The 22,181-nt window shown below is 49.1% G+C and overlaps 3 protein-coding genes across 3 annotated transcripts; 2 read left to right on the top strand and 1 right to left on the bottom strand.

Annotated features, from left to right (window-relative positions):
* Positions 1 to 868: 868 nt before the first annotated feature.
* On the top strand, positions 869 to 3,229 carry LOC117759293 (extensin-like; the record flags this gene model as incomplete). Its single annotated transcript, XM_034581356.1, has 2 exons — positions 869 to 885; positions 2,080 to 3,229. Coding segments are annotated over exons 1-2 (1,167 nt in total), but the record flags the coding sequence as incomplete, so codon positions are not given.
* A 918-nt stretch (positions 3,230 to 4,147) lies between these two features.
* LOC117759292 (mucin-5AC-like) lies at positions 4,148 to 5,422 on the top strand (the record flags this gene model as incomplete). The annotated part of the gene is made up of 1 exon (XM_034581355.1): positions 4,148 to 5,422. A coding segment is annotated over one exon (1,275 nt), but the record flags the coding sequence as incomplete, so codon positions are not given.
* Positions 5,423 to 11,436: 6,014 nt separating this feature from the next.
* On the bottom strand, positions 11,437 to 13,353 carry LOC117759406 (cocaine- and amphetamine-regulated transcript protein). Its single transcript, XM_034581508.1, has 3 exons — positions 13,096 to 13,353; positions 11,834 to 11,917; positions 11,437 to 11,746 (listed from the first exon to the last, which is right to left on the bottom strand). Exons 1-3 carry the CDS (start codon positions 13,273 to 13,275, stop codon positions 11,639 to 11,641), a joined length of 372 nt encoding a protein of 123 aa, XP_034437399.1. The 5' UTR covers positions 13,276 to 13,353; the 3' UTR covers positions 11,437 to 11,638.
* Positions 13,354 to 22,181: the final 8,828 nt, after the last annotated feature.

Raw genomic sequence — 22,181 nt, 5'->3', positions numbered from 1 at the left:
ACATTCTAGACCTGCAGCAGCAGAACTAAAATCTAACACAAACCTGGACCGGCTCGAACTATAAGCTTTATCCTAAAGGAAGGTTTGAATCTTCAACGTACAGAGGGAGTCTGCCTCCACAACTGAAGCTGAGATGATTCCACAGGAGAGGAGCTTGATGCTGAAGCTCTGGCTCCTCCTCTGCTTTAGAGACTTTAGGGACGACAGCCTGAATTCTGGGAGCTCAGGGCTCTAGTGGTGATAAGGTACTATCAGCTCTTTAAGGTTTGATGCTGCCATATTATTAATGTAGGTGAGGAGGAGGGTTTTAAATTCTAAATGTAACAGGAAGCCAGTGTAGTGAAGCTAACACAGGAGACATGTGGTCTCTGGTCCTGGTTCTCTTCAGGACACGTGCTGCAGCATTTAGGACAAGCTGCAGAGTCTTTAACGACTTCCTGCTGGAGCCTGAGAATAAGGAATTACAATAATCACGTCTGGATGGAACAAAGGCCTGGACTCGTTCTTCTGCATCTTTTTGAGACATGTCTGATGTTTGAGATGTTACGCAAGTGGAAGAAGGTGGTCCTAGAAATTAGTTTTAAGTGAGAATCAAAGGACAAATCGGGATCAAAGATCACTCCCAAGTTCCTGATGTTTCACTGGAAGCAAAGATGATGTCGTCTAGTGCAGCTTCATCATTAGATGATGTATCTCTAAGGTGTTTAAGTATTAGAACCTCTGTTTTATCTGAGTTTAACACTACAGCTCATCCAGGTTTTATGTCCTTGAAACGTTTAGTTCATTGACGACATTGTTCTGGTTTTATTGACAGGTTTAACTGGGTGTCGTCCACGGAGCAGTGAGTGTTTCCTGATAACGTTTCCTAATGGAAGCAAATATAAGGTGAACACGACTGAGCCGAACACAGAGCCCTTCATAAAAAATCCTTCATCAGCTGGAGTGACAGAACAGAGTGAATCCCATGAGTTCATAGTGACTAACCCCTCATTACAGATGTTCAGATCCACACAGCTGGAAATAAAAAGCTCTTGTTTGTGTCAGTCGGACGTCTTCGGCCTCAGCAGTCGAGCGGACTCTTCATCCACATGGCTGCTCTGTGATTTCTCACTTCAGTGCTCAATCTGAACACAAGATATGATCTGAGACCAGCTGAAAAGAAACTGTGGCTGCAGCTGAACACGTGGAGTTTGAATCCTTCACATCAGAGTTTATCCAACATCTCAGAAGGACACGTACAGTTCGACCTCTTTATTTAAAGTCTAGGAGTAAAACACGTCTCAGAATCAGAGACACAGATTTACTTCTTTAAAAATAGTCCCACAGTTTATTCAGTGGTGTTTTTATTAAAGTTTATTTTATTTAAAAAATAATCAACAATAATCTAAAATATTCACAATGCAGGAAAATTATTGAACAAAGAAGAGATGAAACTTTAAACTGTTGGTGAACAAGGTTCATCAGAGAAATCCCAGCAGACTGACAAGTGTATTTATTAATGCGACGAATACTACTACTACTATTATTCTCATTATTATTATTATTATTATTATTATTATTATTATTAGTAGTAGTAGTAGTATTAGTAGTAGTAGTATTATTAGTAGTAGTCTACTCTGGATCTACCATCTCCACAGACGTCTGTTGCTCTCAGAGACTCAGAGACTAACCCTAACCCCCTAACCCTTTTCTCCAGTATAAACAGACCCATTAAAACCAGTGTTACCAGTCATCCTGGAGCCTGGTGTCTACTCGACGGTGTCGTTCATTTAGCTCCTGCTCCGTCTCATCCATCTCTCGGAGCCTCGTCTAATTCTCATTCACTGTTTTAATTCTTTCAGTCTAATTATCACACAAACCCTCATTTCTCTGCTGCAGGGTGGAACTGTCTCTTTGTGTGAATGTGTCTCTGGGTGATTCCCAGAAGAATCAATAACACGTCCTCGAGTCTGGAGAACTAGAAACAGACTGAGTCTGACAGCGAGTCTGACCCTGTGTGTGTCCACTTCAAAATAAAACATGTAAAAATCACCAGATTTGAAGCTTTTACATATTAACAACAACAAATGTCTAAAATAGAAAATCATCTCCTACTCCCTCACCTACTTCCCCTGCTACTTCCCCTCCTACCTCCTCACCTACTTCCTCCCCTACGTCCCCTCCTACTCCCTCACCTACTTCCCCTGCTACTTCCCCTCCTACCTCCTCACCTACTTCCTCCCCTACTTCCCCTCCTACCTCCTCACCTACTTCATCCCTTACGTTCCCTCCTACTCCCTCACCTACTTCCCCTGCTACCTCCCCTCCTACCTCCTCACCTACTTCATCCCCTACTTCCCCTCCTACTCCCTCACCTACTTCCCCTGCTACTTCCCCTCCTACCTCCTCACCTACTTCCTCCCCTACTTCCCCTCCTACTCCCTCACCTACTTCCCCTGCTACTTCCCCTCCTACCTCCTCACCTACTTCATCCCCTACTTCCCCTCCTACCTCCTCACCTACTTCCTCCCCTACTTCCCCTCCTACCTCCTCACCTACTTCATCACCTACTTCCCCTCCTACCTCCTCACCTACTTCCTCCCCTACTTCCCCTCCTACCTCCTCACCTACTTCATCCCCTACTTCCCCTCCTACCTCCTCACCTACTTCCTCCCCTACTTCCCCTCCTACCTCCTCACCTACTTCATCCCCTACTTCCCCTCCTACCTCCTCACCTACTTCCTCCCCTACTTCCCCTCCTACCTCCTCACCTACTTCATCCCCTACTTCCCCTCCTACCTCCTCACCTACTTCCTCCCCTACTTCCCCTCCTACCTCCTCACCTACTTCATCCCCTACTTCCCCTCCTACCTCCTCACCTACTTCCTCCCCTTCGTCCCCTCCTACTCCCTCACCTACTTCCCCTGCTACTTCCCCTCCTACCTCCTCACCTACTTCATCCCCTACTTCCCCTCCTACCTCCTCACCTACTTCCTCCCCTACTTCCCCTCCTACCTCCTCACCTACTTCATCCCTTACGTTCCCTCCTACTCCCTCACCTACGTCCCCTGCTACCTCCCCTCCTACCTCCTCACCTACTTCATCCCCTACTTCCCCTCCTACTCCCTCACCTACTTCCCCTGCTACTTCCCCTCCTACCTCCTCACCTACTTCCTCCCCTACTTCCCCTCCTACTCCCTCACCTACTTCCCCTGCTACTTCCCCTCCTACCTCCTCACCTACTTCATCCCCTACTTCCCCTCCTACCTCCTAACCTACTTCATCCCCTACTTCCCCTCCTACTTCCTCCCCTACTTCCCCTCCTACCTCCTCACCTACTTCCCCTGCTACTTCCCCTCCTACCTCCTCACCTACTTCATCCCCTACTTCCCCTCCTACCTCCTCACCTACTTCATCACCTACTTCCCCTCCTACCTCCTCACCTACTTCATCCCCTACTTCCCCTCCTACCTCCTCACCTACTTCCTCCCCTACTTCCCCTCCTACCTCCTCACCTACTTCATCACCTACTTCCCCTCCTACCTCCTCACCTACTTCATCCCCTACTTCCCCTCCTACCTCCTCACCTACTTCCCCTGCTACTTCCCCTCCTACCTCCTCACCTACTTCCTCCCCTACTTCCCCTCCTACCTCCTCACCTACTTCATCCCCTACTTCCCCTCCTACCTCCTCACCTACTTCATCCCTTACGTTCCCTCCTACTCCCTCACCTACTTCATCCCCTACTTCCCCTCCTACCTCCTCACCTACTTCATCCCTTACGTTCCCTCCTACTCCCTCACCTACTTCCCCTGCTACCTCCCCTCCTACCTCCTCACCTACTTCATCCCCTACTTCCCCTCCTACTCCCTCACCTACTTCCCCTGCTACTTCCCCTCCTACCTCCTCACCTACTTCCTCCCCTACTTCCCCTCCTACTCCCTCACCTACTTCCCCTGCTACTTCCCCTCCTACCTCCTCACCTACTTCATCCCCTACTTCCCCTCCTACCTCCTAACCTACTTCATCCCCTACTTCCCCTCCTACTTCCTCCCCTACTTCCCCTCCTACCTCCTCACCTACTTCCCCTGCTACTTCCCCTCCTACCTCCTCACCTACTTCATCCCCTACTTCCCCTCCTACCTCCTCACCTACTTCCCCTCCTACCTCCTCACCTACTTCATCCCCTACTTCCCCTCCTACCACCTCACCTACTTCCTCCCCTACTTCCCCTCCTACCTCCTCACCTACTTCCTCCCCTACTTCCCCTCCTACCTCCTCACCTACTTCATCACCTACTTCCCCTCCTACCTCCTCACCTACTTCATCCCCTACTTCCCCTCCTACCTCCTCACCTACTTCATCCCCTACTTCCCCTCCTACCTCCTCACCTACTTCCTCACCTACTTCCCCTCCTACCTCCTCACCTACTTCATCCCCTACTTCCCCTCCTACCTCCTCACCTACTTCATCCCCTACTTCCCCTCCTACCTCCTCACCTACTTCCTCCCCTACTTCCCCTCCTACCTCCTCACCTACTTCCTCCCCTACTTCCCCTCCTACCTCCTCACCTACTTCATCCCCTACTTCCCCTCCTACCTCCTCACCTACTTCCTCCCCTACTTCCCCTCCTACCTCCTCACCTACTTCCTCCCCTACTTCCCCTCCTACCTCCTCACCTACTTCATCCCCTACTTCCCCTCCTACCTCCTCACCTACTTCCTCCCCTACTTCCCCTCCTACCTCCTCACCTACTTCCTCCCCTACTTCCCCTCCTACCTCCTCACCTACTTCATCCCCTACTTCCCCTCCTACCTCCTCACCTACTTCATCCCCTACTTCCCCTCCTACCTCCTCACCTACTTCATCCCCTACTTCCCCTCCTACCTCCTCACCTACTTCCTCCCCTACTTCCCCTCCTACCTCCTCACCTACTTCCTCCCCTACTTCCCCTCCTACCTCCTCACCTACTTCATCCCCTACTTCCCCTCCTACCTCCTCACCTACTTCCTCCCCTACTTCCCCTCCTACCTCCTCACCTACTTCCTCCCCTACTTCCCCTCCTACCTCCTCACCTACTTCCTCCCCTACTTCCCCTCCTACCTCCTCACCTACTTCATCCCCTACCTCCTCACCTACTTCCTCCCCTACTTCCCCTCCTACCTCCTCACCTACTTCATCCCCTACTTCCCCTCCTACCTCCTCACCTACTTCATCCCCTACTTCCCCTCCTACCTCCTGTCATGGGAATTTCTGTAAAGTCAAGCACAAATCATACAGTTGTCTCTCTGGTAAGTTTAATTTACACCTGCAGGTGGACTCAGAGTACAAATCACCAGAAGGACATCATACAATGAGCAAAGACTTAGAGGAGAATGAACATCTTTATACACTACAAGCCCCTCCCCAAGAGAAGCAAATGGTTATCAATAAACCTCTTTGATCTATGATCAAGGTGTATAGACATCGTGTCTCCATCTCTGTCTCAGCCCCCTGGAGTGACCCCTTTCATGTACCATCTGTCTCAGAGGTCCCTTATCTTCGTTTACAACACAAAAGACCCCCTTCCTGTATACACGTAAGGAATCCCTGCACCCCTCTGATCAAACCCCCTTGAGTGACCCCTGCAGTGATCATTTGTCAAGTGTCAAACAAAAGGAGGAAGGCCATAAACATCTACTACCTTTAAACAACACTCATAAAGTTAGTTAAACCCACGAGAATCACATCTGTTCATTCCTCTTTCAACATACATGTCTGTTTCATCCATTAATCATTACACAAGAATAAAAACAGCCATTACACTCCTCACCTACTTCCTCCCCTACTTCCCCTCCTACCTCCTCACCTACTTCCTCCCCTACTTCCCCTCCTACCTTCTCACCTACTTCATCCCCTACTTCCCCTCCTACCTCCTCACCTACTTCATCCCCTACTTCCCCTCCTACCTCCTCACCTACTTCATCCCCTACTTCCCCTCCTACCTCCTCACCTACTTCATCCCCTACTTCCCCTCCTACCTCCTCACCTACTTCCTCCCCTACTTCCCCTCCTACCTTCTCACCTACTTCATCCCCTACTTCCCCTCCTACCTCCTCACCTACTTCCTCCCCTACTTCCCCTCCTACCTCCTCACCTACTTCATCCCCTACTTCCCCTCCTACCTCCTCACCTACTTCTTCCCCTACTTCCCCTCCTACCTCCTCACCTACTTCCTCCCCTACTTCCCCTCCTACCTCCTCACCTACTTCATCCCCTACTTCCCTTCCTACTTTACACACTGATTTTGTCTCATGAGCAGAAACGTGATTATTTCTTTATTACAACACGAGACATCCCTTGATGGACGGACACTTCATCAAGTGACAGATGTTTCAGAATAAATACTCAATTTGAATGAAACAGCTGGAATCATAATGATCTTTAAGAGTTGCTTGATGTCTCACATGATGAGACAAGTTGTGATGAGTCACAGTTTGTCCTTCATGTCTTGAACCCACAGACATTTTCCTCCATTTCCTCCACTGAAATATTAACCAAGTTCACAGCTTCTCTGGGAAACAGGACGGGAGAAGGTTTGTTCAGTTTAAAAGCACAAACTGTCACGTCCTCAGGTCCACACACACACACACACACACACACACACACACTCACACTCACACTCACACACACACACACACACACTCACACACACACACACACTCACACACACACACACACACACACTCACACACACACACACACACTCACACACACACACACACACACACACACACTCACACTCACACACACTCACACTCACACTCACACACACACACACACACACACTCACACTCACACTCACACACACACACACACACACACACTCACACACACACTCACACACACACTCACACACACACACACACACACACACACACACACACACACTCACACACTCACACACACACACACACACACACACTCACACACACACACACACACACACTCACACTCACACACACACACACACACTCACACTCACACACACACACACACACACACACACACACTCACACTCACACACACACACACACACACACACACACTCACACTCACACACACACACTCACACACACACACACACACACACACACGCTCTGTATTATTGATGACAGCTGACAGACGTCGGATCACAGAAACCACAGCGATGACGCAGACGACTGAACTGAAACATCGAGTCAAGTCAAATAAAATCAGAATCAAACTTTAGATCTTTAAACTTTGAAATTCGTTTGTTTTCAATCCAGGAGATGATTGAATTAACGACACGTTTTAGACAATTTAAGAAAATTGATCTCAAACCTTCCAACATCAGGTTGCAATTGTTTAATATAACTGTATTTTTATAGTTTCCATAGTTATTTTAATTGTAATTTCTCAAATAAATGTATTTTCTTTGGCATTTTAAGGCGGTAAACTCATGTTTTCAGGTAAATTGTGAACTTCTTTATTAGTAGTTGTTGTGTAATTGAAGTGGATGTGATTGATACATGATAAATAAAGTTGTTTTCACACATGATTCTAACTCTGTGGAGACGAGAACAGTTCAGTGACGACATAATGTGAATTTACAGAAAAATATCATACATCAGTGACTTTAGTCTAAAAACTATCATCAGTAAACTTAGAGCCAAGAAAAAAGTAGTTTCTCTATTAAGTGATTATAAAACCTGATCTGATCTTAAAGCTCAATAAACACAGAAGAAACTATTTTAATCTTGTGTCTTTTCTGAAAATGATCATGAAACATTCAAAGTATCTGCAGCCTAATAACTGATCATAAACTTGATTTGCTGCAGGAGGAAATTTCTTCTGACAAAACTGCCTCAGCTCAGATATATTAATGTAATAATAAGTGAAAAATATTCATAAAATAATGTTGACATTCAGTGAGCAGCTCACTGAGTTAATGTCTGAACTCTACGCGCCATAAGTCACATTAATGATGCTAATGATGAATGAATTACTACTCTGTCATTTAAAATCTGTTTTATATGGAAACTGACATGTTTAAGATTCTCGAGCCCGAATGAAGATTCATCCTGTCGGGTCGGGTTGGAGGATTTTACTGATTGATTGATTGGTTGGTTGATTGGTTGATTGATTGGTTGATTGGTTGGTTGATTGGTTGATTGATTGGTTGAGTGATTGGTTGATTGATTGGTTGGTTGATTGGTTGGTTGATTGGTTGATTGATTGGTTGAGTGATTGGTTGATTGGTTGGTTGATTGGTTGATTGATTGGTTGATTGGTTGATTGGTTGATTGGTTGGTTGATTGGTTGGTTGGTTGGTTGGTTGGTTGGTTGATTGGTTGATTGGTTGATTGATTGATTGGTTGATTGGTTGAGTGATTGGTTGGTTGATTGGTTGATTGGTTGGTTGATTGGTTGATTGGTTGATTGGTTGATTGGTTGGTTGGTTGGTTGATTGGTTGATTGGTTGATTGGTTGATTGGTTGGTTGGTTGATTGGTTGATTGGTTGGTTGATTGGTTGATTGGTTGGTTGGTTGGTTGATTGGTTGATTGGTTGGTTGATTGATTGGTTGATTGGTTGAGTGATTGGTTGGTTGATTGGTTGATTGGTTGATTGGTTGAGTGATTGGTTGGTTGATTGGTTGATTGGTTGGTTGAGTGATTGGTTGGTTGGTTGGTTGATTGGTTGATTGGTTGATTGGTTGATTGATTGGTTGATTGGTTGATTGGTTGATTGGTTGATTGATTGGTTGATTGGTTGAGTGATTGGTTGGTTGATTGGTTGATTGGTTGATTGGTTGGTTGGTTGGTTGGTTGATTGGTTGGTTGGTTGATTGGTTGATTGGTTGATTGGTTGGTTGATTGATTGGTTGATTGGTTGAGTGATTGATTGGTTGATTGGTTGATTGGTTGATTGGTTGATTGGTTGTTGATTGGTTGGTTGGTTGATTGGTTGATTGGTTGGTTGAGTGATTGGTTGATATCAAGCTCCTCTCCTGTGGGATCATCTCCCACTTTCAGTTCGGGAGGCAGACACCATCTGTACGTTTAAGAGTAGGCTTAAAACCTTCCTTTACGATAAAGCTTATAGTTAGAGCCGGTCCAGGTTTGTCTTAGACCTGCTCTTAGTTCTGCTGCTATAGATCTAGAAGGTCGGGGGACACATGACACACGGAGCTTCTCTTTCCAGCTTCTCCTTCCTCTTCTCAATCTTTATCACATCAAAGTAATTCATATCCCATCAATACATGTTACTGACTTGACTTCTTCCCCGGAGTCCCTTTGCCTTATCGTCCACAGATCCAGGGCCGCGGCTGTGGCCACATCATGGATTATGATCTGTGGAACACGTATCAGAGGTCGTAATGGTGGATCCAGTATGACGCTTCTGTATCGTGTTGGCATCTGATCCTGATGGTGGATCCTGATCGTGGTGGATCCTGATCGTGGACTATGATCACAACAAGTCTGCTTGATATATAATACGTCTCCTCAGATACTCGACCATTACTGACAATAATCCATCAGTTCATTGACCTTCAGCTACAAAGTGTTTATTCTAATCAAAGCTGTAAATACTCTGATCTCTCTGATGTTCTCTGTTCCACGTGACATCTGTTCACTTGTGTCCGTCCTGGGAGACGGATCCTCACATGTGTCTCTGAGGTTTCTACCTTCTTTACCTGTTAAAGGTTTTAGTAGTTTGACTCTTGTTGAGGGTGAAGGACAGAGGACGTCTCACCTTGTTAAAGACCATGAGACAAACTGGGATTTGTGAATATGGGCTATACAAATATAATTTGATTGATTGGTTGATTGGTTGATTGGTTGATTGGTTGGTTGGTTGATTGATTGGTTTTCTGGTTGGTTGATTGACTGATTGATGAAGAAGGATTAACCTGTGAAGTGGAAGTTATTTAATGTGTGTGTGTGTTCAGACTCTTTGTTTGACTCCATGCAGCAGTAAGTTGGTTTCAGTTGATTTCCTGTCTCACTCTCACAGTTTCTAACATCCAACCAGGTTCAGTGTTGATATGAGAGAAAGATTTCAGCTGCGTTGTTGACTCAGTGGATTTAAAATGTAACTATGTACCTATATCACTCATCTTAGTATATTGTTTGATTATGGTTTGCATGGTAATGAGTTCATTTATATTTCCTCTTATCCAGAGAAATCATCCAGCGACTGTGAACTTAATAAATGATCCATGTGTTTAAATGTGCAGCTCGGATAATTTCCTAAAGCTTAATGAGGATAAAACTTAAAACGGCCCAAAATCCAAAAGAGAAGCGTTGTAAAATAATCTGTCAACTGAATCCTTGGATTAAATCACAGGAGACAAGTCGTTTTATCTCAGACTCTGATCTGAGTTTCACATTAACGAGGAAACCAAACCTCATTTTTCATCTTAGAAACAAAGCAAAGGTTCGATCATTTATCATCAGAAGCTGAAAAGCTGATTCATGCCTTCATTTCTATTGGACTGGATTAATGCACTTTTTACAGCATCCAATAGAAAACACGAGAGATTCATTCAGAACTCTGCAGCTCGTTAACCAAGAGGAGAGAGAGAGCTGCTCTGCTCTGGTTGTTCCACACAGGATATATATATATAACCCTAACGCTAACCCCATATATATATATATATACAAACTGTACCTTCCGCCATTTTATTGAAAAATGTAGAATCTATAAATGAAAATGTTAGTTCCTGTCGTAGAGTTTAACTGATTGAATTGAAAACTTCTCTCTGTGTGTTTGTGCTGCAGCTACATTCATCTTTTATTACTGGACTGTGATTGGCTCCAAACAAGCTGTGATGTCATAAACATCAGTACCTGCCTTGAATTCAGATCTGAGGTGTGCACAGAGAAACGTGTGCACGTGTGATGCTCAAACTTTCAACTGAGGGTTGAACTAAACACAAAGACGTCTATTTTTGAGATGTGAGGCTCCCTGCTTGTTTTCTTATTATTCTTATATTTAGTTTTAAATCTGGATTCTCTGCTGTATGAATGTGACGCTCATAGTTTCATTGACTCTGCACATTTTATTTTCCCCCGCCCCAGGAGGTGTGACATCACAAATGAAATCATGACAGTAAAGTCAGGACGTGCACGTTATATAACTTGTTGTCTGTGCACGCGCCTGTTACATGAGTCAGGTTTAAAGAACATGCAGCGATGCCCTGATTTTACAAAACACCCTGATCCACAGTTTATTGTTGAGTCAGACACAAAACATCATGTAACGAACCGTCTTCTGTCCTGTTTGCATCATTCTGCTGTTCAGGCTTTTCACTGTGTACCTGGTCCTCAGGTTTACGGTGCATTGTGGGTAATTTCTTAGCTCCTACTACATCACAACATTGACCCTGTGCTTCTCAGACATAAAGTGTTTCTGAATATTTACACTGTGTGAATCCTCCTGTCTGTCTCTTAACATCTGTACAGACTGATCTGGGATATAATATATATTTTAAAGTATTTAATAAATATATATTTATCATAGAACTACTACAGTTGTCTGTGGGAGGCGTCAGTCACTCAGCTCAGCTGCATCATAAAAAAATATTACAGTTATTACAAAGGAACCGAGAGACACTTTTCTTTACTTTACATTACTACATTCAGATCCGAGGCTCATAAGCACTTCAGCAGGAAGAAGTTGCAGAACGCTCCTCGGGGGCAGTCGCACATCTTCCCAATCCGAGCTCCTTTCCTCACGGCACACTGCTCCCCCACATCACACTGAGAGAGAGACACTGGGATTAACTCTGAGATATACGATCAATGATTATCTATATCAATGATTATCTATAAATCAGTGATCTGTACCGTGGGGACTTGACCAAATTTCTTCTCCCACAGAGGAAGACGTTTCGCCTGAAGCTTCTCCAGAACTTCCTGCAGAGCTCCGAGCTGAAACACACACAAACAGCTGTCACTCTATATATACATCTCATATTATACACACATATATACATATAATCTCATATTATACACACATGTATATATATATATACATATAATCTCATATTATACACATATATATATATATACATATAATCTCATATTATACACATATATACATATCTCATATTATACACATATATATATAATCTCATATTATACACACACATATATATATATATATATATATATACATATAATCTCATATTATACACATATATATATATACATATAATCTCATATTATACACATATATACATATCTCATATTATACACATATATATATAATCTCATATTATACACACACATATATATATATATATATACACATATAATCTCATATTATACACACATATATATATATACATATAATCTCATATTATACACACATATATATATATATATACATATAATCTCATATTATACACATATATATATATACATATAATCTCATATTATACACACATATATATATACATATAATCTCATATTATACACATATATATATACATATAATCTCATATTACACAAACACACACACACATATATCATCTCATATTATACACATATATATACATATAATCTCATATTATACACACATTTATATATATAATCTCATATTATACACATAAACATGCATATTATCTCATATTACACACACACACATATGTATATATATATAATCTCATAATATAAACGTATATATATATAGACATATCATTTCATATTACACACACATATATATATATATATGATCTCATATTTATACATATATTTGATTTCTCTCTACATATATAATATATGTATAATATGTAATATCATGAACTGCATATAAACATATAATCTTACAACACAAAGAACATTCATGTGTTCAGTGTTGGTGAATTACTTCAACTAAAAACTCTTTGAACATGAAGATGAGGAATATTTACTATTTATGTCAATATTTTATATTGATATGATTTCATTTCTAACAAAGTGGAAGATTTGTCCTTAAACGTCACATGTTTCTGTTCATTACAACAATCCAAAGCAGAAACTAATTCAAAGTAAAGAGTATAATTGGTGAGATACAGAAGAAACGAAGCGTGCACGGTGTGTACGCGTGCACGGAGACCGGCTCTTACCAGCTGCTTCTCGCTGGTCAGGTTCGGACCTTTGGGGTAGAAGTCCCGCAGAGCTCTGGGGCTCAGGTCCTCGGAACTCTCCATCTCTGCGGATCCAGCGGTGCCGGACACGAGCAGCAGTGCGCACAGGAGCGCGCTCAGCAGCCTGGAGCTGTGCATGGTGGTGACGCGCGGCTGCATGTGGTTCGATCCCGGATCAGATTGAGGCTCCGCCGCTGCAGACAGCTTTTATCTGGTGGCTCCACCTGATGTTTGTCCTGCTGCTCATGCGTGGAACCCGCAGTGAGTCATCGGGACCAGTTGCTGCAAACTGCGCCTGATTCACAGTCAACAACAACGGCTCTGCTGAAGTAATGGATTACTCGTTACTGGCTCAAGTTTGAATAACTCATGTTAGATTGAATCCTTGTATTTCCAGCCTCAGAGGAGAAGTTGAAGAACTTTGTTCCGTGTTCAAGCAGCTGTAGTGAATCCTTATTACCAGTATTAGTTCTGCTGTAAATGATGATGTTAAATCTTCTTCTGTGTGAAATCAGCAGCGACGCCTCGTTGAACTCACATTAAGAAGCTGATGTATTTAAATCAGTGGTGGAAGAAACCAGGTGATTTGTTAAACTGCTGAATCCTTTTTAATTATTTTACATGATGTGAAGAAAACTTTTGATGATCCACATTCACACAGTTCATCTAAACACCTGAAACCAGAGAAACCCACAGTGACACACTGAGAACATGTGAACTCCACACACGGCAGAACCAGGATTCAAACCAACAACCCTCTTGCTGTGTGTGGACACTATTGGTAGTATAATATCAGAGTTATGTCTGAAATCACGAGAGTTTACAGACGTCTCCTCTTGATGCTGAGTTCCAGCTTCACAGCCTGGATGAGAGGTTGAGATGTTCGGTCCATTCAGACGGAGGAAGCTTTGTGCTGCAGGCTGCATGACTCATGTCTCTTTTAATGACTTTAACATTTCATCACCAACCAGTCGTTCTCCTCCTGCGTCTCCAGCTCTTTATAGTTTCTGTTCACTTCTGATTCTGAATCTTTGCTCTGGTGCTTCTGCTGAAACGTTGATGACGTGAGGTGATTGAAGAACCTTTCAGCAGAACCGATGATATTTAGCTTTAGTTCTACGCTTCATGTGGAACATAGGCCTCAGAATGGTGTTATGTATAATATATATATAGAATATCAAAGCAGCTTCAGCAGCTTCTCTCTGATTGTTTCTGTTAGTTGCTGCAGGTTTTTATAAAGCATCACGATGACAAACTTCTCTGATTCGACAGAAACATGATCAAAAGCTGCAGATTTCATTTAGTTTATGAAACTAGTGATCAACCAGAGGGAAGAGGAACCTGTCACTTTTCTGATGGACAGATTTTATGAACTCTTTTTACTTTTACTTGTTACTTTGTTACCATGTTTGTTGTCTTGTTTCCTGTTTTATTTTGAAACTCACATCTGTTTCAGGTCACTTCCTCCATGTTTCCTGTCTTCTCACTCACCTGAGTTTCCTCCTGTGTTCGTTCGTCTTGTTCCCTCGAGCTCCGTCATCTCTTCACCTCCTCGTGTTCCACTGGGATCTAAACCTGTAGATTCAGATCCACAAGTTTAGACCCTAAGATTTAGCTCAATAGGTTTAGAACCCAGAAGAACTCTGGAGCAGATCTGGATCAACAGGTGGATCCAGGATTTCTCTACAGGTTCATGACTACGAGCCTCTCACACATTGTTGTTCACATTTATTTCATTGTAAAACATCACTCCTGTCCCTCCTCTTCCTCCTGTCCCTCCTGTCCCTCCTCTTCCTCCTGTCCCTCCTCTTCCTCCTGTCCCTCCTGTCCCTCCTCTTCCTCCTGTCCCTCCTGTCCCTCCTCTTCCTCCTGTCCCTCCTCTTCCTCCTGTCCCTCCTGTCCCTCCTCTTCCTCTTGTCCCTCCTCTTCCTCCTGTCCCTCCTTTTCCTCCTGTCCCTCCTCTTCCTCTTGTCCCTCCTCTTCCTCCTGTCCCTCCTTTTCCTCCTGTCCCTCCTCTTCCTCCGGTTCCTCCTGCTCCTCATGTCCCTCCTGTCCCTCCTCTTCCTCCTGTCCCTCCTCTTCCTCCTGTTCCTCCTGTCCCTCCTGTCCCTCCTCTTCCTCCTGTTCCTCCTGTTCCTCCTGTCCCTCCTCTTCCTCCTGTCCCTCCTCTTCCTCCTGTCCCTCCTGTTCCTCCTGTCCCTCCTCTTCCTCCTGTCCCTCCTGTCCCTCCTGTTACTCCTGTTCCTCCTGTTCCTCCTGTCCCTCCTCTTCCTCCTGTTCCTCCTGTTCCTCCTGTCCCTCCTGTTCCTCCTGTCCCTCCTGTCCCTCCTGTCCCTCCTGTTCCTCCTGTCCCTCCTCTTCCTCCGGTTCCTCCTGTCCCTCCTGTCCCTCCTGTCCCTCCTGTTCCTCCTCTTCCTCCTGTTCCTCCTGTCCCTCCTCTTCCTCCTCTTCCTCCGGTTCCTCCGGTTCCTCCTGTCCCTCCTGTCCCTCCTGTCCCTCCTGTTCCTCCTGTCCCTCCTGTTCCTCCTGTTCCTCCTGTCCCTCCTCTTCCTCCTGTTCCTCCTGTCCCTCCTGTTCCTCCTGTCCCTCCTGTTCCTCCTGTTCCTCCTGTCCCTCCTCTTCCTCCTGTTCCTCCTGTCCCTCCTCTTCCTCCTGTCCCTCCTGTCCCTCCGGTTTCTCCTGTCCCTCCTGTCCCTCCTGTCCCTCCTGTTCCTCCTGTCCCTCCTGTCCCTCCTGTCCCTCCTCTTCCTCCTGTCCCTCCTCTTCCTCCTGTTCCTCCTGTCCCTCCTGTCCCTCCTGTTCCTCCTCTTCCTCCTGTTCCTCCTGTCCCTCCTCTTCCTCCTGTTCCTCCTGTCCCTCCTGTCCCTCCTGTCCCTCCTCTTCCTCCTGTTCCTCCTGTTCCTCCTGTTCCTCCTGTCCCTCCTCTTCCTCCTGTCCCTCCTGTCCCTCCTGTTCCTCCTGTCCCTCCTGTCCCTCCTGTTCCTCCTGTCCCTCCTGTTCCTCCTGTCCCTCCTCTTCCTCCGGTTCCTCCTGTCCCTCCTGTCCCTCTTGTCCCTCCTGTTCCTCCTGTTCCTCCTGTCCCTCCTCTTCCTCCGGTTCTTCCTGTCCCTCCTGTTCCTCCTGTTCCTCCTGTCCCTCCTCTTCCTCCTGTCCCTCCTCTTCCTCCGGTTCCTCCTGCTCCTCCTGTCCCTCCTCTTCCTCCTGTTCCTCCGGTTCCTCCTGTCCCTCCTGTTCCTCCTGTCCCTCCTGTTCCTCCTGTCCCTCCTCTTCCTCCTGTCCCTCCTCTTCCTCTTGTCCCTCCTGTCCCTCCTCTTCCTACTGTCCCTCCTGTTCCTCCTGTCCCTCCTCTTCCTCCTGTCCCTCCTGTCCCTCCTGTTCCTCCTCTTCCTCCTCTTCCTCCTCTTCCTCCTGTCCCTCCTCTTCCTGCTGTCCCTCCTCTTCCTCTTGTCCCTCCTGTCCCTCCTCTTCCTACTGTCCCTCCTGTTCCTCCTGTCCCTCCTCTTCCTCCTGTCCCTCCTCTTCCTCCTGTCCCTCCTCTTCCTCCTGTTCCTCCTGTTCCTCCTGTCCCTCCTGTTCCTCCTGTCCCTCCTCTTCCTCCGGTTCCTCCTGCTCCTCATGTCCCTCCTGTCCCTCCTCTTCCTCATGTCCCTCCTGTCCCTCCTCTTCCTCCTGTTCCTCCTGTTCCTCCTCTTCCTCCTGTCCCTCCTCTTCCTCCTGTCCCTCCTCTTCCTCCTGTCCCTCCTGTCCCTCCTGTTCCTCCTGTTCCTCCTGTCCCTCCTGTTCCTCCTGTCCCTCCTGTTCCTCCTGTTCCTCCTGTCCCTCCTCTTCCTCCGGTTCCTCCTGCTCCTCATGTCCCTCCTGTCCCTCCTCTTCCTCCTGTTCCTCCTGTTCCTCCTCTTCCTCCTGTCCCTCCTCTTCCTCCTGTTCCTCCTGTTCCTCCTGTCCCTTCTGTTCCTCCTGTCCCTCCTGTTCCTCCTGTTCCTCCTGTCCCTCCTGTCCCTCCTCTTCCTCCGGTTCCTCCTGTCCCTCCTGTCCCTCCTGTCCCTCCTCTTCCTACTGTCCCTCCTGTCCCTCCTCTTCCTCCGGTTCCTCCTGCTCCTCATGTCCCTCCTGTCCCTCCTCTTCCTCCTCTTCCTCCTGTTCCTCCTGTCCCTCCTCTTCCTCCTGTCCCTCCTCTTCCTCCTGTCCCTCCTCTTCCTCTTGTCCCTCCTGTTCCTCCTGTCCCTCCTGTCCCTCCTGTTCCTCCTGTCCCTCCTCTTCCTCTTGTCCCTCCTCTTCCTCCTGTCCCTCCTCTTCCTCTTGTCCCTCCTCTTCCTCCTGTTCCTCCTGTCCCTCCTGTTCCTCCTCTTCCTCCTCTTCCTCCTCTTCCTCCTGTCCCTCCTCTTCCTCCTGTCCCTCCTCTTCCTCTTGTCCCTCCTGTCCCTCCTCTTCCTACTGTCCCTCCTGTTCCTCCTGTCCCTCCTCTTCCTCCTGTCCCTCCTCTTCCTCCTGTCCCTCCTCTTCCTCCTGTCCCTCCTCTTCCTCCTGTTCCTCCTGTTCCTCCTGTTCCTCCTGTCCCTCCTGTTCCTCCTGTCCCTCCTCTTCCTCCGGTTCCTCCTGCTCCTCATGTCCCTCCTGTCCCTCCTCTTCCTCCTGTTCCTCCTGTTCCTCCTCTTCCTCCTGTCCCTCCTCTTCCTCCTGTTCCTCCTGTCCCTCCTGTCCCTCCTCTTCCTCCTGTCCCTCCTCTTCCTCCTGTCCCTCCTGTTCCTCCTGTCCCTCCTCTTCCTCCTGTCCCTCCTGTTCCTCCTGTCCCTCCTCTTCCTCCTGTCCCTCCTGTCCCTCCTCTTCCTCCTGTTCCTCCTGTCCCTCCTGTTCCTCCTGTTCCTCCTGTCCCTCCTCTTCCTCCGGTTCCTCCTGCTCCTCATGTCCCTCCTGTCCCTCCTCTTCCTCCTGTCCCTCCTCTTCCTCCTGTTCCTCCTGTCCCTCCTGTCCCTCCTCTTCCTCCTGTTCCTCCTGTTCCTCCTGTCCCTCCTCTTCCTCCTGTCCCTCCTCTTCCTCCTGTCCCTCCTGTTCCTCCTGTCCCTCCTCTTCCTCCTGTCCCTCCTGTCCCTCCTGTCCCTCCTGTTACTCCTGTTCCTCCTGTTCCTCCTGTCCCTCCTCTTCCTCCTGTTCCTCCTGTTCCTCCTGTCCCTCCTGTTCCTCCTGTCCCTCCTGTCCCTCCTGTCCCTCCTGTTCCTCCTGTCCCTCCTCTTCCTCCTGTCCCTCCTGTCCCTCCTGTTCCTCCTGTCCCTCCTCTTCCTCCGGTTCCTCCTGTCCCTCCTGTCCCTCCTGTTCCTCCTGTCCCTCCTCTTCCTCCTGTTCCTCCTGTCCCTCCTCTTCCTCCTCTTCCTCCGGTTCCTCCGGTTCCTCCTGTCCCTCCTGTCCCTCCTGTTCCTCCTGTCCCTCCTGTTCCTCCTGTTCCTCCTGTCCCTCCTCTTCCTCCTGTTCCTCCTGTCCCTCCTCTTCCTCCTGTCCCTCCTGTCCCTCCGGTTCCTCCTGTCCCTCCTGTCCCTCCTGTCCCTCCTGTCCCTCCTGTCCCTCCTCTTCCTCCTGTCCCTCCTCTTCCTCCTGTTCCTCCTGTCCCTCCTGTCCCTCCTGTTCCTCCTCTTCCTCCTGTTCCTCCTGTCCCTCCTCTTCCTCCTGTTCCTCCAGTCCCTCCTGTCCCTCCTGTTCCTCCTCTTCCTCCTGTCCCTCCTGTCCCTCTTCTTCCTCCTGTTCCTCCTGTCCCTCCTGTCCCTCCTGTTCCTCCTGTCCCTCCTGTTCCTCCTGTTCCTCCTGTCCCTCCTCTTCCTGCTGTCCCTCCTCTTCCTCCTGTTCCTCCTGTTCCTCCTGTCCCTCCTGTTCCTCCTGTCCCTCCTCTTCCTCCGGTTCCTCCTGTCCCTCCTGTCCCTCCTGTCCCTCCTGTTCCTCCTGTCCCTCCTCTTCCTCCTGTTCCTCCTGTCCCTCCTGTTCCTCCTGTCCCTCCTCTTCCTCCTGTCCCTCCTCTTCCTCCTGTTCCTCCTGTCCCTCCTGTCCCTCCTGTTCCTCCTGTCCCTCCTGTCCCTCCTGTTCCTCCTGTCCCTCCTCTTCCTCCTGTTCCTCCTGTCCCTCCTCTTTCTCCTGTCCCTCCTGTCCCTCCTGTTCCTCCTGTCCCTCCTCTTCCTCCGGTTCCTCCTGTCCCTCCTGTCCCTCCTGTTCCTCCTGTCCCTCCTGTTCCTCCTGTCCCTCCTGTTCCTCCTGTCCCTCCTCTTCCTCCTGTCCCTCCTGTTCCTCCTGTTCCTCCTGTTCCTCCTGTCCCTCCTCTTCCTCCTGTTCCTCCTGTTCCTCCTGTCCCTCCTGTTCCTCCTGTCCCTCCTGTCCCTCCTCTTCCTCCTGTTCCTCCTGTCCCTCCTGTCCCTCCTCTTCCTCCGGTTCCTCCTGTCCCTCCTGTTCCTACTGTTCCTCCTGTCCCTCCTGTCCCTCCTGTTCCTCCTGTCCCTCCTGTCCCTCCTGTTCCTCCTGTTCCTCCTGTCCCTCCTCTTCCTCCTGTCCCTCCTGTTCCTCCTGTCCCTCCTCTTCCTCCGGTTCCTCCTGTCCCTCCTGTCCCTCCTGTTCCTCCTGTCCCTCCTGTTCCTCCTGTCCCTCCTGTTCCTCCTGTCCCTCCTCTTCCTCCTGTTCCTCCTGTCCCTCCTCTTCCTCCTGTCCCTCCTGTCCCTCCTGTCCCTCCTGTTCCTCCTGTCCCTCCTGTTCCTCCTGTCCCTCCTGTCCCTCCTGTCCCTCCTGTTCCTCCTGTCCCTCCTCTTCCTCCTGTTCCTCCTGTCCCTCCTGTTCCTCCTGTCCCTCCTCTTCCTCCGGTTCCTCCTGTCCCTCCTGTCCCTCCTGTCCCTCCTGTTCCTCCTGTCCCTCCTGTTCCTCCTGTCCCTCCTGTTCCTCCTGTCCCTCCTCTTCCTCCTTTCCCTCCTCTTCCTCCTGTTGCTCCTGTTCCTCCTCTTCCTCCTGTCCCTCCTGTTCCTCCTGTCCCTCCTGTTCCTCCTGTCCCTCCTCTTCCTCCGGTTCCTCCTCTTCCTCCTGTCCCTCCTCTTCCTCCTGTCCCTCCTCTTCCTCCGGTTCCTCCTCTTCCTCCTGTTCCTCCTGTCCCTCCTCTTCCTCCGGTTCCTCCTCTTCCTCCTGTTCCTCCTGTCCCTCCTGTCCCTCCTGTTCCTCCTGTCCCTCCTGTTCCTCCTGTTCCTCCTGTCCCTCCTGTTCCTCCTGTCCCTCCTCTTCCTCCGGTTCCTCCTCTTCCTCCTGTCCCTCCTCTTCCTCCTGTCCCTCCTCTTCCTCCTGTCCCTCCTCTTCCTCCTGTCCCTCCTGTTCCTCCTGTCCCTCCTGTTCCTCCTGTCCCTCCTGTTCCTCCTGTCCCTCCTCTTCCTCCTGTTCCTCCTGTCCCTCCTCTTCCTCCTGTCCCTCCTGTCCCTCCTGTTCCTCCTGTCCCTCCTGTCCCTCCTGTCCCTCCTGTTCCTCCTGTCCCTCCTGTCCCTCCTGTTCCTCCTGTCCCTCCTCTTCCTCCTGTTCCTCCTGTCCCTCCTGTTCCTCCTGTCCCTCCTCTTCCTCCGGTTCCTCCTGTTCCTCCTGTCCCTCCTGTTCCTCCTGTCCCTCCTCTTCCTCCTGTCCCTCCTCTTCCTCCTGTTGCTCCTGTCCCTCCTGTTCCTCCTGTCCCTCCTCTTCCTCCGGTTCCTCCTCTTCCTCCTGTCCCTCCTCTTCCTCCTGTCCCTCCTCTTCCTCCGGTTCCTCCTCTTCCTCCTGTTCCTCCTGTCCCTCCTCTTCCTCCGGTTCCTCCTCTTCCTCCTGTTCCTCCTGTCCCTCCTGTCCCTCCTGTTCCTCCTGTCCCTCCTGTTCCTCCTGTTCCTCCTGTCCCTCCTGTTCCTCCTGTCCCTCCTCTTCCTCCGGTTCCTCCTCTTCCTCCTGTCCCTCCTCTTCCTCCTGTCCCTCCTCTTCCTCCTGTCCCTCCTCTTCCTCCTGTCCCTCCTGTTCCTCCTGTCCCTCCTGTTCCTCCTGTCCCTCCTGTTCCTCCTGTCCCTCCTCTTCCTCCTGTTCCTCCTGTCCCTCCTCTTCCTCCTGTCCCTCCTGTCCCTCCTGTTCCTCCTGTCCCTCCTGTCCCTCCTGTCCCTCCTGTTCCTCCTGTCCCTCCTGTCCCTCCTGTTCCTCCTGTCCCTCCTCTTCCTCCTGTTCCTCCTGTCCCTCCTGTTCCTCCTGTCCCTCCTCTTCCTCCGGTTCCTCCTTTTCCTCCTGTCCCTCCTGTTCCTCCTGTCCCTCCTCTTCCTCCTGTCCCTCCTCTTCCTCCTGTTCCTCCTGTCCCTCCTGTTCCTCTTGTCCCTCCTGTTCCTCCTGTCCCTCCTCTTCCTCCGGTTCCTCCTCTTCCTCCTGTCCCTCCTCTTCCTCCTGTCCCTCCTCTTCCTCCTGTTCCTCCTGTCCCTCCTCTTCCTCCTGTCCCTCCTGTCCCTCCTGTTCCTCCTGTCCCTCCTCTTCCTCCGGTTCCTCCTGTCCCTCCTGTCCCTCCTGTCCCTCCTGTTCATCCTGTCCCTCCTGTTCCTCCTGTCCCTCCTCTTCCTCCTGTCCCTCCTCTTCCTCCTGTTCCTCCTGTCCCTCCTGTCCCTCCTGTCCCTCCTGTTCCTCCTGTCCCTCCTCTTCCTCCTGTTCCTCCTGTCCCTCCTGTTCCTCCTGTCCCTCCTGTTCCTCCTGTCCCTCCTCTTCCTCCTGTCCCTCCTCTTCCTCCTGTTCCTCCTGTTCCTCCTGTCCCTCCTGTTCCTCCTGTCCCTCCTCTTCCTCCGGTTCCTCCTGCTCCTCCTGTCCCTCCTCTTCCTCCTGTCCCTCCTCTTCCTCCTGTCCCTCCTCTTCCTCCGGTTCCTCCTGCTCCTCCTGTCCCTCCTCTTCCTCCTGTCCCTCCTGTTCCTCCTGTCCCTCCTCTTCCTCCTGTCCCTCCTGTCCCTCCTGTTCCTCCTGTCCCTCCTCTTCCTCCGGTTCCTCCTGTCCCTCCTGTCCCTCCTGTTCCTCCTGTCCCTCCTGTTCCTCCTGTCCCTCCTCTTCCTCCTGTTCCTCCTGTCCCTCCTCTT

The sequence above is a fragment of the Hippoglossus hippoglossus genome, chromosome 3 (assembly GCF_009819705.1).
Source record: "Hippoglossus hippoglossus isolate fHipHip1 chromosome 3, fHipHip1.pri, whole genome shotgun sequence".
Taxonomy (NCBI): domain Eukaryota; kingdom Metazoa; phylum Chordata; class Actinopteri; order Pleuronectiformes; family Pleuronectidae; genus Hippoglossus; species Hippoglossus hippoglossus.
This window is presented reverse-complemented; position numbering and strand designations above follow the sequence as displayed.

Bases quoted from the DNA above. Each gene is read 5' to 3' on its own strand.
- LOC117759406 (XM_034581508.1), bottom strand. From the start codon at position 13,275: ATGCAGCCGCGCGTCACCACCATGCACAGCTCCAGGCTGCTGAGCGCG. The intron at 11,918-13,095 runs GTAAGAGCCGGT...TGTGTGTTTCAG, and splicing joins TGACCAGCGAGAAGCAGCTG to CTCGGAGCTCTGCAGGAAGT. The intron at 11,747-11,833 runs GTACAGATCACT...TCTCTCTCTCAG, and splicing joins AATTTGGTCAAGTCCCCACG to TGTGATGTGGGGGAGCAGTG.